The following is a 16,418-nucleotide window of genomic DNA, read 5'->3' as shown; positions in this document are numbered from 1 at the left end:
ATGTGAATGCTGCTTTGCTCTTGAGTGTTACTCAGTAACACTAATACTGAAGAAGGAAATGGGTTTTGAGGTACCATCTTCTTCTAAGGTCCATGCCTACTATACAGAAGTATACTTTTTCTCATCCAACAATGCAAAGTAGTGGAAAGAACAACGATGTTACATTAAATTGAACTGTTCAAGCCACAATATTATCGTTGTAGCCAGTTATACAACAGCATTTCAAACTCATCTTCACTACTAGAGCACATAAACGAAGATCACCTAGCGAACCTGATGTACTGCTCTACCTCCTGGCCATTACCGAGACAGAGCTGTGACATCACACGCTATTTGTATACGGGAGCAAGATTTTGCAGGACTTGCTGACTATAGGTACAAACCATCAATTTTGAAACCAGATTATAAAAAAACCCCACTACGTTTCAGGTGGTGTTGTTTGTAGAATACATTTATATTATCTCTACCTACCAGAATCTGCTTATAACTTGGACCAATCAGGTATGCCTTTAACAAAGGTTATCAACTCTCAATCACTGAGATTACAAATTTGCCAAGACTGTACACTGGTCTTGTCACTTTTAATTGTTAAGTTCTTCTAGTTATTTTTAACTACTTCCAAAAACTTTACTGAGAAATCCATAGCCCTGACATAATATCCTTAATGCTAAAGCAGAGAAAGACAGACAATAAGAAATAATTCTTAACCTATGAGAGGTAGTCTCCCTTCTAAAACTGCCAGATCTGACACTGAAAACAGTGTATCACCAACAGACATCTCAAGAAGGTATTATCATGGAAGGAACCACTCATTAACAAATTGTTTAGCTGAATCTGTTTCATAGTGAAGTTTTATGTATACTCAATTTACGACAACATTCATCAATTTGGTGTACACAAATATCCAATTGAAATCCTTAACATCAACCCCCAAAAAGAAAACTAAAAATTTAATTAACATATTTTCAAACAATCAATTGTATTATTACATCTATATTGTATTAGTTATCTTGTATTTTCTTTCAAAATATTGCCTTGACAATCTTTGTAAATATCGATTTAATACACTATATGTATTAAACTGCTACACTTTTATATTTTTTCCAAACTGACATGAAATGAAAATGAACAATAATATTTAGAATACCAGTCCTGAAATAAAATCCCAAAATGCTAATTTACCTTCCATTAAAGGTGGCTCATCGTCATAACTGTCCCCTGCATGACTGTCTTGCTGGCCTGTGAAGGGGGTAGCAGGGGTCATGATGGAGCCACCGTATACCTGCTGTGCAGCTGAGTAGCTTGGCTCTTGCACATAACTCCCCTGATTGTATTCAAACTGGCCAAACTGTCTAATACAAATAAAAAAATAAAAAATAAATAAAAAGACTTCAGCTCACTTCTCATCTGGACTTTTAGAAATTTCCATTACAGCAAGATATCATAAAATATCCATTAAGGAGGAAATTCCAACCTGCACTGAATTCTTAGAGCATTTTAAGGTTATAAATCATGCCTGTAATGATACTAATAAGTCTGAACTACTTGTGGGTATAACTGAAACTAGCAATGGCTATTTCAAAACTGAAATATATGAGAGTGAGGTTGCTATTTGCTTAAAAAAGACTTTAAGGAAAAAAAGATTATATAATAAATGAATTTTTAAAATTCTTGCAACAAAAGATGCTATTTACAGCTCTCTTTAACCTCATTTTAGCAACAGGTCCTGCTCCTACAGAATGGATCACAGGTATTATAACACCAGTTTTTAAAAACAAAGAAAAACAAAGTGATCCAAATAACTACCATGGTATCAGAACCATCAGCTACTTTTGAAAGTTATTTTACAAGGGTTCTCAATGAATGCATAAAATGTTTTTGGAGGAAAATGACCTTCTTGGGAAAACACCAGCATGTTTTTGAAGGGTCTATCCACCCTTGATCATCAATTCATAGTAAACAGGCGAGATGTTCCAGAATTGATTAGGGTTCTCAGTAATGCTGGACAGTGTCATATGCCCTTTTTTAAGTCCACAAGACACACATACAGCTTGGCCGGTTTCTTGAGATATTTTTTAATCACAGGATACAATGAGAATATATGGTCTGTTAATGAGTAGCCCTTTCTAGAGCCTGCTTGAGTTTCAGGTAAAAGTTTGTTTTCTTCAAACCGATGATATAATCTTGTGCTTAATATTGATGAGTAACTTTTCCCCACCACACTTAGAAGGGAGATACCTCTGTAGTTACAGGGCACGCGATGGCCTTTCTTATAAATGGGTACAGTTATTGCTTCCTTCCGCATATCTGGACATTGCCCACTAGCAAAAATTGAATTAAAATATTTAATTAAAAAGCCAACTGCCTGTTCCTTGACTGATTTTAACATTTCCACTAGCACATTATCTGTGCCACACGCTTCGCTGAACTTGAGGTTTTGTATTGCGGTACGTACCTCACTCTCTCTAATGGTCTCGTCAAGTTCCTCTATTCCAGGCAGATTATTTTAAAATTTATAAAAATCAACTTTAGGTACATGAGGATTATCATCTTGGAAAACGTCTTTAAAGTGATTTATCCATTCATCTTTTGTAATATTTTCACCTAGCAGGGTTCAACCTTTTCATACACAGTGTGTAAGAGAGAGAGAGAGTATATGTGATGCATGCTGTTTATAACAATGAAACAAAAACAAACAAATCAGGTATATGTTAGTCAAGCAAAACCTCACTGGTCATGCCCAAACTGCTGTTGACCAGCACTGCTATAGTCATATCCTGCATACTGTTGTTGCCCTTGGTTCTGATTGTCGTAGTAGCCAGACTGGAAAAAGCCATCATCTTGACTAAAGCCAGACATTATTTTTCACTGTCCTGTAACAAAGTAGTTGTTGATATTTTCAAAAGATAAATATACAGTACAGTGCAGCATATTATTTAAAGACAAGACTGTACAGTTTAAAACACACAAACACACATATATATACACTACAATGATCTGCTTTCTGAAAAAATGAGTTTAATATTATCATCGGGGTTTTTTTTTTCTCAATATGAATAGATGAGGATTGTGTCCCTACCTTCCGGCAAAATTGCTTCAAATGCAATAAAGAAAAAATTGCATTACTTAGATGGCACAATGTCATAAACCTTACCTTCCTGAAAAAAGGCAGAACTCAAAAAAGATTACATCATCGCCATTACCCAATCAAATTTAGAAACAACTTTACAAGCCCATGCCTATTTTTAATGCCCCCCTGCCCCCACAAAAACCCTCAAAAATATCCCTATTACCCAGTCCATCCATTACTTGGTTTCCACATATAACTCCACCCTTCTACTCTTGCTGTAAACATGAAGTCATCTGCCAACTGAATAATGCATTTGCACTTAAATTTCATTATTTATTTTGGTTAAAATGCATTAGCTGAGTGGCAAGCGAGTTAAGGTGCCTAAATACTTTAAAGAGATTGGACAGGAGTTATGAGGCGTGGAGACACACGTCCTTTAAGAACGGCCTTTAATAAACCACATGATCTCGACATTTTAGAGGCTTTTTTTGCGTCTGTTAAAATCAAGCCTAGCAGGTGCCACCCTACTAATGCTTTTGTTGTGCCAGCTTGCCAAATATCGTGATTAGCTTCTGTGGCAAGCCTTGCTTCCCCCATCCTCGATGATCCAGCAACTAGGGTCACACTAAGACTTATATAGTAGCAGCTAATCCCGGTCAAAGGAATGAATGATTGAAAATGATAAGGACTGTGGTGAAGAATCACCTTTACATGCAAGAATTTTCTGTTTACGCTGTGACAAATCTTCAACAGATTGCACTCTCTCCACCAAATACTCTTTTTTTCTAGTAGGATGACGTCTTTGACGAAATGCCAGAACTGGATAACTGCCTCTAGTGGCTACACGCGAAAGAAAACAATAAATTGCGGATACAAAAAATGAGGCAGAACTGATTTTTCATGACTAATAATGAAATTGTTTGATTTATATGTTACCTTTATGTGCGAATATATACTGTCAAATATTTCGTGTATTGGTACAGGAAGCAGACGTTTGTGGCCAGCAGACGCATGCGTGTTTGTAGTTTCGAAACGAAATGTAAGAGTTGTCTTTGCCTAATCTGATAAACTACAACAAAATATGTTATTATTATTCATTATTAAAAGTTACCTATAAATATCAGTCTCTTAATTTTTAAAATTAGTGAATCATTCAGTTTGGACTGTTTATAAGTAAATCAAAGTAGTGCGCGACACTGACAGAGCCAGAGACGATTTTTACAAAACACAAGAGTTGTTTCCCCTGGCCCACTGTCTTCCTTTTCCGGTGTTTCGCCACAGTTGGTATGTGCATGATATTTGTCTGTGCAATTTATCTAATGATATCATTAACATCTTACTTCGTACATTAAGAAACGCTTGCGATAAAGAGACCTAAATATTATTTTAATCCATTAGCTATATTTTATATCGCATTTTCAGTAGATTATTGCAGCTGACATTATTTCTGTACTTTTTACATTGGTCCCCATATTCACTCTTCTTTCACCATTTTCCAGGCAAACATGAAGACTATCAACAGTTTTCAGTTCGTCAAATCCAAATCGGATGGTATGGAAACTTATTAATTTATTTATGCAACTCGCTCTTTAGCTTAAGTTTAAATTCCATTCCAAATGGAATCACTTTGTAACACATATTAATTATTAAGTTGCTCAATTTCTTTCTCTTTTTTATGCATTTTATTTGCATATGTACTATAGATCATGTGCGGTTTGAGTTTAGCACGTAATGTAATGAAGGTAATCATACTATCGATATTTCTTGCACAGTGACAATACAGGTTCGTGCCCGCAATGTTACCGTCAAAGGACCTCGAGGCACACTGGTTCGTAACTTCCGTCATCTGCCAGTGGATATAAAAATGGTCACACCAAAGACACTGAAAGTTGAGAAATGGTTTGGAAACAGGCAGGAGCTTGCAGCCGTCAACACAGTGTGCTCCCATGTGGAGAACATGCAGAAAGGCGTGACCAAAGTAAGTTATCTTTACTTTCATCCTTTTTTTATAGTTCCCTAATTCATGTTTGTCTCTCCTATGTTTTCCTTTATTACTTGTCTGCGTTTTGTTTCTCCTTCCGTCATTTATATTCTGTATCTCCTACATGTCTTAAGAGTTGAGAGCATAAACATGATTATACGCTACAAAAATCACATGTTTATTAATATTATTTATTCCTGTGCAAAAAGACTTCCTAAATACTTTGTATAAAAGACCCCCTTTTAAAAACAAAAGCTTGTCACCACAGCAGTGATAACCAAAAGGTTTTGGGCTCAGATTTTGTCACAGAATAGCTACTACACCAGACAGCAAAGTTGATCAGGTTTTTGTGTGGGTTATTTTTTGGCATCCCTGTCTCTTCGGTGTAAAATTGCCCCCAAATATTAACACTTTCCTGCCGAGTAAACCAAAACAGTGTCTGATCTTAGGGCATGCTAAGCTTTATTGCCTTCATATGGATGCATAAGACATAATTGCTAGGCTCTATTATTCAGTGATGCTGTACAGATATATGGCATATCCACCATTGATTGTTCAAGCTTGATTTATTTAAATGCTAGTCTGTTTCATTTAAGAAACTTTTCCCACATCATATAACTAATCATTGTTGTTTCTGTCCGACAGGGCTTTTTGTACAAGATGCGTGCAGTGTATGCCCACTTTCCCATCAATGTTGTTATTACTGAGGGAGGCAGTGTTGTTGAAGTTCGCAATTTTCTCGGAGAAAAGTACACACGTCGTGTGGAGATGTTGAAAGGTGTCGTTTGCAAAGCTTCTGGAAACAAAGATGAGTTTCTTATTGAAGGAAATGACATCGAGCTCGTCTCACGTTCAGGTACACAGTTGTTTGAAACATTAACAGGAGTTGGTTTCCAGGATGTTAGCACAATTAAAAAAAAAAACATCTTTGTTGTATATTTCTGTTTACAGTAGATAGAAATTTTCTTTCATGGGAGCTCACATATGCAATAAACTAAACATTTGCAGCTGCATTTCCTACACCCATACCCCTCTGCTAGCAATAATTATCAGAGATTAGCACAAACTAGTTACATATGTTTTGGTGACCAGTTGTTTCCTTTTATGGCCAGAGGGTAGCATTTGGAAATGCTATGTGGATGAGATGGGTCTGTGCTAATACTGACAGCTTTTAACCTCACAGCTACGGTGTGTTGGTCACTCTTTCAGGAGTGTATCATATGCCTCGTGAAATGCACTGTTACAGCAACTGACATGATAAATCTCAAATCTCACCACACCTCGGTTATAATCTTGATTGAAAATTAGCACTTAAAACATTTAACTAGCATTCTCATATTTTTCACCCCGTTGGCTTCTATAAATGCATTTTATTTTTTATTGGAATCTTTTAAAAAAAAATGTTGGGAGCCCTTTTTTCGTTACATATGACTTGCAGCAGTTCATTTATAGTTTGTAGTTTTCCACTTCAGCTTTCACTAAGCATTTTGTAGACAAGCAATTGTAGGAAAAATGTTGGGTAATATGACCTACACTTACTCATTTGTACTCAATTGGTAATTTTAAGTAGCATGGTTTGATGTCATAATCTTGCTGCTATTGAGCAGGCATGAAACATTTCCTGTAATTGCATTTGTTACGAATCTCTCAGTGTTTCTCTATCTGTTGCTAATGAGAAAGGTATTGGATTGTTTTTTGTTGAGTTTTCTTAGTGTCGTAAAAAAAAAAAAACACATAACCTACATGATTTGTTACGATTTTTTTCTGAATGAAACATTACTAAATTGTTCACACGCTTACCTAATAGTGTCATGCTGCTGGATGCATTCACATGCACAGCTGCAACAAAGATGACAACCTTTATTCCCATTCTAAGTATGTTTTCTGGCTTCGGTCACAGCAGACAGCTTGGCATTTTGAATTGCTGGTAGTGCTTATGTATCCTGTCAGTCACTATGCTCCAACCTATTAATTTTATTCTCTTTGCAGCTGCACTTATCCAGCAGAGCACAACCGTGAAAAACAAGGACATCCGAAAGTTTTTGGATGGCATCTACGTCTCGGAGAAAACAACCATTGAGCAGGAAAACTAAAAGAGACATTAATAAAGTGCAGTGTTGAAGATTGCATTGTGTGTCAGTTTTGTATGTGGGTATGCAGGCGAGCTCAGTCGTGAAAAGTGCAGGATTGTGAATGTTCACACAATTAGAACATGAATCTGTATCCCGTGTATCGACCTTTTTTTTTTTTCAATTAACTCCTAGCTGGCTATTTAAAGAACAGCTTGCACTTTATTGAATGACGACAATAGTTATGTCTGCGAGAGTAACAATAGTCAGGAGGTGGTTTATACTGTTGTTTGGAAGTTTCAATCTATTGAGAGCCGAGATATTGAAGCAGAAGTCTGACTCTCAATTGCTTAGACTAGCAGCAGAGAATTTCGCAAGAGGCCGAGCATTAGTCTCGGCATACAGTCAGCCATCCACCTATACATGTCTTTCGAGTAGAACTCTGCCCGCTCATTTTGTTGGTTTTCTTGGTCAACAGGTCAGTTCTCAGAGATGCTCAATTCATTTATTAAAAATTGAAACGTATGGTGAAAACTTTATTGCCCACGGTTCTTATTGTGAATACATACTACAGAAATGATTGTGACCCACAATCGCAAAGCATGGGAAGAAAAGTTTACAGTAAAGCTCAATGGCTGTAGCATAATGTGTAGGTATTTGTTATGGAATTGTAGTTCAAGCTGCTAGTAAAGGGGACCAGGAAATTTATTTTTTTGAGTGTTGGATGCAAAAGTGATTAGTCTACAACAAGAAGAAGGTACTTAGATGAGTGACTCGCACTTGTTCACCTAAGAAACACTACAGCTGTTCAGAGAGTGGACCTTAAAGCATAATACTGGAATTACGTGTTGGTATTAATCTGAGAAAATAGTATTGACTACTGGGTAGTCCGTTTATGGGTGTTTGTAGGTTCCTGCCTGCAGCTGAAAGTTGCTTTGTACATCAGGGCGTGCTGAAGCCATGTTCGAATGTCATGAGTTGTTTCCCCTGAGGCCAGGACTATTCTTGGACTGGAACAAGGTACATAATCATTCAAAGCACTGAGCACAATTATATATTGCCATAATCTCAATAAAGACCATACCAAATAATCGCATCCACTTATTTTGCTTTGGCAATATATATACAATTACAAACATTCCCAGTTGCAGCTGATTGAGTTGTTAGACAATAGGAGTTAATTAACAGCCACCGGATGGGTTTTTTTTTTTTTTTTTAGCTGTATTCATGTGTAAAGTGCTCTACATACTGCTGATTAAGCTGCATCCAGGATTTATTTCTGGTATTTGGTCCTAAATTTGAAAATTGTTAGTGACATTGTCTACGTTGGATCTGCAACCGGTCGAGCGTATCGGCGATTGACATGCGGGGGTCAAATGCTGCAGCTGTTTCCAGTGCTCGGGAGTCCCTACACTAGCTGCTTAAAAAAAAAAAAAACTTGCATCTAGAAACTTCACTATTTATGTCTCAACCTTTACCCAATGAAACGACGTCGATGTCAGTGGCGTCCAAATCTTGCCGGAAATTTGCTGTTTATTTTTATTTGGCAGTAGTGTCTTATAAAGGGCAAGACAAAAAGTAAAATAAATACATTTTGAAGCAAACTCCAGGAACCAAACTAGGACTACAAACTTTCCCTAGACCAGAGGATTCCTGGCTATGATGGCATACACTTGTCATTCGTCCTTGACTGATGCCTGTCGCTGGAAGCACATGGATAGTCGCGGCAGTCGCCAAAGACACGTCCACAAACGAGAGAAAATATTGCCACATGAGTAACTGTACTAGACTCCCAGTGAAGACAGGTGTTGACTGACGAGTGGGAAAATGATACAGGGGTCATCGACCAAAGAGAAACCATGTACTCTGTCAAACCAGAGATGACCGAGAGCCAGCACGTGCCCGGGGGCAGACGACCCTGATCAAACTTGTAGTACCCTGCTCCATCGAAAAAAAATCTCTAAGCCCTTGACAAACAAAATACACTCATTACATGATCATTAAAGTTGAGGTCATATGTAACAACAGCACAACAATGTTCTCCACAACTGTGCTTTCTACAGATGACATTTTTCTGGACAGTATCAGACATGCTTACACTCAGCCCAGCCATGTGGTAGCCTTGCCATTTTCCCGACAAAGGACGTAGATGAGTCCCTGAGTCCTCATAAATACCACAATTGAGCACACGGCGGGACACTAAAAATAATTGTAGGCGTTGTCTGCACCGACAGTTAGAAGGGTAATGCGTGGGTGCAACTCTTGCGCCTGGCAACAGATTTCTATTTTTTTCTTAGAGTCCTTACATCAGTGGCGTAGAAACCGGGAAGAGGGGAAGCCGCCCCCCTATAAAAAGATACTTAGAAGGCAAGAATGTGAACGTTCACTGTGAGCATGAAGTTTGCTCCTCCCTACCCCGCCTGCACATTCGTCCTCCAGTCTTTCTTCTGTTTGCTACGGCAGTACAAGATCCTGTGGGCCGGAGGAACAGCGGCAGAATCTCACGATTTTTCTTCACTTAGTTTCCTAAGGGAGAAGGGAAAGGGTAATGGATTGCCCCACCCCAACCCCACTGCCCTTTGATGTGGTCTCATTGCTAACAGTCTTTGAGGCCAAAGATTCAGATAAAAACACTGCATTTTGGATAAAACTGAATTGTTTAAAATTAGACATCTTTAATTTCTGGTGTGAAAGGTTTGAGTCCAAAGATTCTGTGAATGACCAGGAAGAATCGTGGGAGCTGCATTGCTGAAATAAGATGGATGTCCTGCACGAAAAGAAACAAATCAGTTCTGAACGAATTAATAATTCTTGTCAGTCAGCCGAAATTTCTGGAGCTCTGCGCATGCGTAGAAATGCAGACACACATGCTTCATTCCTTCGCGGGTGGATTTTTTTGTTCTTTTGGTGCTGTTGAGCGGGTACCTTTATTCCTGTGATGTTTCTTCTGGCGAATGTTCAGACACCCTGCAAGCTGCCTTAGTAACTTTGAAGTCGGCATCCAGTGGGCTGCTCGTGCGACCTTGACCTCGTGTCACGCACTGGCAAGGCCAGGCAGTCTGCCCAGAACGAGGCTCTCCATTACCCGGTGAATGTGTTAACGATTGTCTTGTCTGTGTTGTGTTACACCAGCAGTCTGATGTTCCCAAGCTTTTCCCAAAAACTGGAAAACTTTACGAGGAAACTGAGTCGAATGTTTTCATTCCAAAGCTTTTTTTTTCTTTTTCTTTTTTTTTTTTTTTTTTTTTGGAGAATGATGAGTATTTCACGCCATAGTCCACGCTAGTGTGAACGAAAAAAAAAAAATTTCTCTCTGTCTCTCTCAATAAAAGTTGAAGTCTCTCTGTGTCTTGGTCAGTAAACGATCGTTTTGCTTCCCAAAAGTTTGCTTAGACATGAGTCAGTGTCAGTAGATATCATTTAAGTCCAGCTGATCATCTGACTTGCTTTTCCCTTTAAACATTGAAACAATAAATCCGAGTGATCGATGAAAGTAGATCAAGGTTTATCGTTTAACGTCGGTTTGAGAATAATTGAAAGCAGGAGGATGATGGAGCATTTCCAGCCAGGCAGGAATTCCGAAGGCATCTCGGTGAGTATTGTGATATCTCATCATCGTACGAGATAAGTAATAGACTTCCAAATTCTCCCATGCACCCAATGATTTTTTTTTTTTTAAGTTGAACTTAAAAAATTTCCCTTTTCGCTCGGATCCTGAGTTATTTACCAGCCTAATGGGAAGGAGGCACAAAAATGTTTGTCTTAAACGATCAAGTTTACTTGTTTATTTACTTAATTGGTAATGGCATACGAAACTGGAACTTCTTTTCTGAGCCAGCATTCGAGAAAACTAATTGTTGAAGATACAGGTAATGATGGTGTGTGTGTGAGAGAGCAGAGGTCACTAGGCTTCTTTATTTATCATCGAGCATTTAGAATGGAAGGGTGGAAAGTTACAAAAGAATATATAGAAACGTTTTCATTTACAGTCTGTGATTTTGCTTAGATAAATGTATGAAAGCTTAATTCTTTCTCTGTCTCTACAAATTTTACTCGTTTTAATAAATAAAGAAAAGAAAAAAACCACAAACTTGTCTAGAAACAGCCACAGTTTACACTTGATCAGTCAGAGAGAGAGAGACACTGAGGTCAACGACCGAGGATGTTAGAGTCGAAATAACGCAGCTGGAGCTCCGACAAGATTGAATCCAAACAATAACAATTTCTTGCGAAGTTCTGGCATAATTATAATGAGACCAAAAAATATAGCCGACATTCCGGAAACTTGAGAAAGCCTTTCATTTCGTTTTGTTTTGTTTTGCAGCCGGGACCGAGGGTTGGTGGAGCTGCAGGCACGAACCGCAGACACGCAATAACACTTCCGCCGCCGTCTCCCTCGACTACAGACACGTCCACAGTGTAAACAATCCCGGGAGGAGCAACACAGGGCCCATGGCAGACCCGCCTGACTGACTTACGAGCAGAACTCACCAACCGCGTCTTTTATTAACCTACTAACCTCTTTATCGTTTGGGTAGAGGCAGGAGAGAATGAAGGGCAAATAAAACGAGGGATTGATGGATGGATGGATGTCCAGAAAAACAAAGTCACAAAAATAACCTCATTTCCACCCCTCCATACAGATACATGATAAAAGATGGAGTGGTAAACACTGTAAAGATGAGGTTAGACCACGTGAATATATGTTCAACTTAGTTTATTGTACACGAGGGTTAATTGAACTGCGTGTTTACGCGAAACCCTGTATTTCTGCACGTGCACATATATAACACGCATATAAAACGAAATGTTACGCCAGTCACGTGATGGGTGGAGGCAGAAGGGCGCGCCACGTACATCCTCCTCCGTACTTCGCGCACAGGCACGTGCAAGCACAGATGGACATGCACGCACTGGCGCACGTTCGTACGAGACTTGCGCAACAAGAGTCCGAGTTTCGAACTGGCGTTGCCCCTCCACTTCACTTCCCCTGACTGTTCTCCACCCCTTGGTGGTGCTGTAGAGCAGGAAGAACAACCCTCAGCATCTCTCAATCTCAGCGATGGGAGGAACCTGCCCTCTTCTCGCGTCCTGTTGTCATCCCTCCCTCTCTCTCTGGGCAGGCCTGGTTCCTTTCCGGTGGGTGACGACCGTCCCCACCCCAGCCAAACTTGAATAAAAACAATCGCCATTCATCCGTGTCCTCACACACCGATCAGACGAAATTTTTTCGCAGAAGAAATCTCAGGAACTTTCTGGTCAAAGAAGAGAAAAATTATTGTGTGAAATTTTGTCGTTGCTCGCATCCTCTTTTCCATACATCGTCGCAGCCTGCACAACAGCCAGGCAGCTGGGAGTAGGGAGGGAGAGAAGGAGGGAGGGGAAGATAATGGGCTCGCCTGGCTTGAGCGACGATAGATGCTGAGGACATTTCCTATCAGACGAGCTGCGATCCGCTCGGAATAAACGATGCCGAGGGCTGTTGTCTTGTGCCACTGACAGGGATTATCACCCACCGCCAGCCTCTGGACCACGTTTTCTCACAACATTCGTTAAGAGGTGAGTGAGTTTCAAACTTATTAAAACAAAGTCTAGGCAGACTGGAAGTGGAGAAGTTGGCGGTTCCTTTCATCTCATGCTTGTCAACAGATGCTTCGTGTAGCAATTGATGTTCAGAAGAGTTTATAGGAAGCTACATCACTGGCAGTTTCCTATAAACAAGATTGATACAACTAAAAAACAAACAAACAAGCAGCGTTTATCATGTTCTTCTGACGAGATGCGGGTTTTTTTGTTGCTATTGTTGTTGTTTGTGTGTGTCTGGGGAGGATGGGGTGAACTTAGGTGTTACAGGTAATCTTGCCTTCATCACCAATGTTACTGTGACATTTTTTGCTCCAGTGGCTAGTTTTTTTCCCCATTTCACGACTTTTTGTTTTACACTCGAAAATAATCAGTAAATGGGAATAAGTTTATCATGGAAGTTAAAAAGCAGAGAAAGAGAGGGGTGGGCTCCATCTTCACATTCCGCGAGCTGGACGCGGTCAACCATTCACTGCTCTTGGGTTCCACTGGGTTATGGAATCTTTTCATCAGTCAGATAATCGTTGGAATGATATTCACATTATTCGCTTCATTGAGTAATTATACCTTACTGTAGTGTTCTTATTTATTGCCTGCGATTTTTCTAGTTCAGTTTTTATTATGTCGGATTTAACTGAAATGCATGACAGAGGGTTTACAGGAGTGTTGTGGTCTGAGCATGCTTGGAGTAGAGGCATTCAGAGTTGATTTAGTGAGACTTTGCTTGACTAGGACACCCTGCATCCTGGGGTCAGTAAAATAAACCCCAACATAACCAATAATTAGCGCCTTCCTGTAAATTAAATCATTATGCAAAGTGTACTAATTCCCAATGGGCTTAGAACTTTCAAATTCATGCTGAGACTTCGTTTGGTGGTTGTGGCTGTTTGTTTTGTTGTTATCTTCTTTCCATTTTTTTGTTTTTTTTCATATCAGAATGCCCTATTGCTTTATGTCTGTCCAGCTGCCTGTTTATATTCCTCATAGCTTTTCTCCACAACATCTCAATTTTTCAAACAGCAGTTTCTGCCATGTTTCTAATTTTGTTGATGTTGCCATGCCAGCATCATCGTTAGACAGAGGAGGAGGCTGGAACATGCCCCTTGCCTGTCTTCCCTTTATCTCCCGCCAACTTTTGATTCCTCAAATGTGTCGGTAAGATGTATAAGATGTATGTGGCTTCACTCCTCCGCACACCTGTTCCTATGGTAAACAGTTTAGTCAGTATCGTTGGAATGCCAGAACTGTATACTATTATGGGATTCGTAGCGCTGGATCCTGAACACAGTGTCCCTCTTTGAACGAACCCGTACCACAAACAGTAACGCGGGGTTCCGGTCCTTGTCTCCGAACCCATGTTGGACGAGTCGTCGGCACAAGTCGCCACAAGTTGGACAAGGTTTCAGATCCCAAGGACTGGCTTTCGCAAGCTTACCTCGTCTTTTCCATAGATAAAACATCTGTAAATATCAGAGAGAACGGGACCTATGGGTGCAGCATAGAAATTGTACATTCATGGAACTCGGTTTAGTTCTGCTGTCACGTGTTTACAACATCCTCCCACTAAAGATACTTTAGTCTTTATATTATAATATAGTGTGCGGACCTCCAGTCTCCTTACCCCCAGAGCTCTTTTATCTCCAGATAATGTGGATCCACAGTGCCTAACCAATAACCTTCTCATGAAAGAAAAAGTGTTGGATAAGTTTCTTTACGAACATCAACTCAGCAAATATCGAATATTAGTTACTCCAGCCTCATGGACCCATCACTGGTTTTTATCATGTTAGACAGTTTGAGTACCTGAGACAGTGAGAAAATGAGCTAAAAATAAACTTGGTTAAAATATACTATAAATCTAATACCTATTTCAGCGAAATAAATCGTCTATAGATAATAATTATCTCATGGGTCGTCTAGAAAAACTGCCCACGCTGATGTACGCGAACGGAAGAGGGATTAAATTGGCAATATATTTATTTTTGATGGCGGAAACGGCGTTAATTGGGGGGAGGTGTTGAGATTTACACCTCATCTCCAGCAGAGTTGAACAGAGCGAGGTCAGAGTTCACTCAGATACGGCAGCTGCTGTCGTCTGGGATCACAGCAATGGTGGGTGGGATCACTTCCCGAGCAGGCACGGTTTATGTTCACAAGCTCGACTCTGTTGCGCCGTTTCAAACGTGGCAGCTTGGGTGCCGGTGCCGGTCCCTCCGGGTGTTTGTGGGATCACAAGGAGACTGGGTGTGGCTGGGTTCGTGGCCAAACATACACCCGCTCTTGTTCGCTCTTCACAACCTTCTTCTTTCAGTCTTCCATGCAGCTGGAAGTTTATTATCTGAGTAGAACTATGGAGACAGGGGAGATATACAATATATTGTCCCACTGAAATACGCAAAAAGTAAAACCCGAGACTGATAACCTGCCTCCACTCTTCTCCAATTTAAGAAGAAAGCGAAGGAATGTGTTCTTGTTGTTCTATTCAATCTTTACACAATAAAAGAGATTTTTGTAATGAAAGCTTAATTTATTACTGTTGAAACTTTGATTAGGAATGGGAATAAATAAACAGGTGAGAGCCTAAAGAATGCAGAGAATGGAACAAAATGAATTTAGAGTTGATATGGTGTAAAAGTGTCACTTGGATTGTCAGAAGTACTTTAACTAAAAAAATTCTCTTAATTTAGTTTTTTTCCCTTTTTCTTCTGTTTTCTCTGTCTGCCGTAGTATTAATCCTGCTCGCGGTGTGTTTACTCTCAAGGCAGGCAGCCGTGTGTCTATCAGGCTTCAAGCATCTGGAATCTGGAATCCCAAGTTCCCGGATGTAGCGTGCTATCATTTGGTTCTATAAGCTCGCGCCACGATTTGTCTCAGATAGCATGCAGCATCTGCACAGCTCAGTATTCGTGCATGTGGGTGTGTGTTTGTGTGTGTGTCTGTAGGTGTGTGTGTGTGGGTGGGGAATGCTACTTGCTCACGCCTAAGAGAGTGAGAGAAAAAGGAGCGAGGTGTGGGATGGGGTGGGGTGTTAGAGAGAGAGGAGTGAGGGTGAGTGGATAAAGGGATGGGGGACTTCATTTACTGCCTGAGGTTTCAACATTTTAGTTTCGACATTTTTATTCTACTTGTTTTCAAAATAGCTAAAGGCAGTTGCTTGGAAGTTCTGCCTGAGCAATTGGTTTCCTCCATTTCTCTACCGTTCGTTGGCTGTCAGATGTAGTCGTTCGTTAAACACTTTTGCTATTGCGAGTCTAATACAGGAGATGAGCCGCTTGGATCGTCGTCGTCGTCGTCGTCGTCCTCCTCCTCCTCCTCCTCCTCATCATCATCATCATTATCAGTTGGCATCAAGGAGCACCTGATGCCACCACCTCAATAATTTTCCAGGTTCTTTTTTGTCGCTCCTTAATGGCAACCAGAGACTCTGAGTCCTTTTCTTCACCTTGGTTTCGGACGGCATCAACAGCCTAGTGACTCACAGCTCTCGAGAGTTAGTTGAGCTCAGTCCTTCGCGTAGGACCAGCACTCAAGTGGTTTGTGGCTTGCAGGCAAAATAATTTCATAAATGCTGAGTCTGTGCTACATGCTTGGTCGACAGTTGTTGTTTTTTTTGTCGTTTGCAGAGAAGAGAGAGAACAGTAGCTGCCACCCTGTGGGGAATATGGGGAACATGGGGAGGCCAGCGGAAAGGCAAAGCGAGAATTGGCTCGACAGT

At 40.1% G+C, this 16,418-nt stretch overlaps 3 protein-coding genes across 4 annotated transcripts in view; 2 read left to right on the top strand and 1 right to left on the bottom strand.

Annotated features, from left to right (window-relative positions):
* LOC112558993 (protein YIPF5-like) overlaps positions 1–4,147 on the bottom strand; it is a 48,533-nt gene extending 44,386 nt beyond the window's left edge. Inside the window, 3 exon segments of the mRNA XM_025229786.1 lie at positions 1,183–1,352; positions 2,732–2,873; positions 4,007–4,147. Of these exon segments, the coding sequence (XP_025085571.1) occupies positions 1,183–1,352; positions 2,732–2,859 (298 nt within the window). The 5' untranslated portion in view covers positions 2,860–2,873; positions 4,007–4,147.
* A 129-nt stretch (positions 4,148–4,276) lies between these two features.
* LOC112558994 (60S ribosomal protein L9-like) lies at positions 4,277–7,180 on the top strand. The gene is made up of 5 exons (XM_025229789.1): positions 4,277–4,354; positions 4,570–4,621; positions 4,843–5,048; positions 5,697–5,907; positions 7,041–7,180. The coding sequence occupies exons 2-5, from the start codon at positions 4,576–4,578 to the stop codon at positions 7,142–7,144; spliced, it is 567 nt and encodes a 188-aa protein (XP_025085574.1). The 5' UTR covers positions 4,277–4,354; positions 4,570–4,575; the 3' UTR covers positions 7,145–7,180.
* Positions 7,181–11,956: 4,776 nt separating this feature from the next.
* LOC112558795 (transforming growth factor-beta-induced protein ig-h3-like) overlaps positions 11,957–16,418 on the top strand; it is a 30,143-nt gene continuing 25,681 nt past the window's right edge. For both annotated transcript variants that reach the window (XM_025229462.1, XM_025229461.1), the window contains exon 1: positions 11,957–12,679. The gene's annotated coding sequence lies outside the window, so the exon portion shown is untranslated. The remainder of the gene's footprint in view (positions 12,680–16,418) is intronic.

The sequence above is a fragment of the Pomacea canaliculata genome, linkage group LG3 (genome assembly GCF_003073045.1).
Source record: "Pomacea canaliculata isolate SZHN2017 linkage group LG3, ASM307304v1, whole genome shotgun sequence".
Lineage (NCBI taxonomy): Eukaryota > Metazoa > Mollusca > Gastropoda > Architaenioglossa > Ampullariidae > Pomacea > Pomacea canaliculata.
Note: the sequence above shows the minus strand (reverse complement) of the source record. Positions and strands in the feature narration are given on the sequence as shown.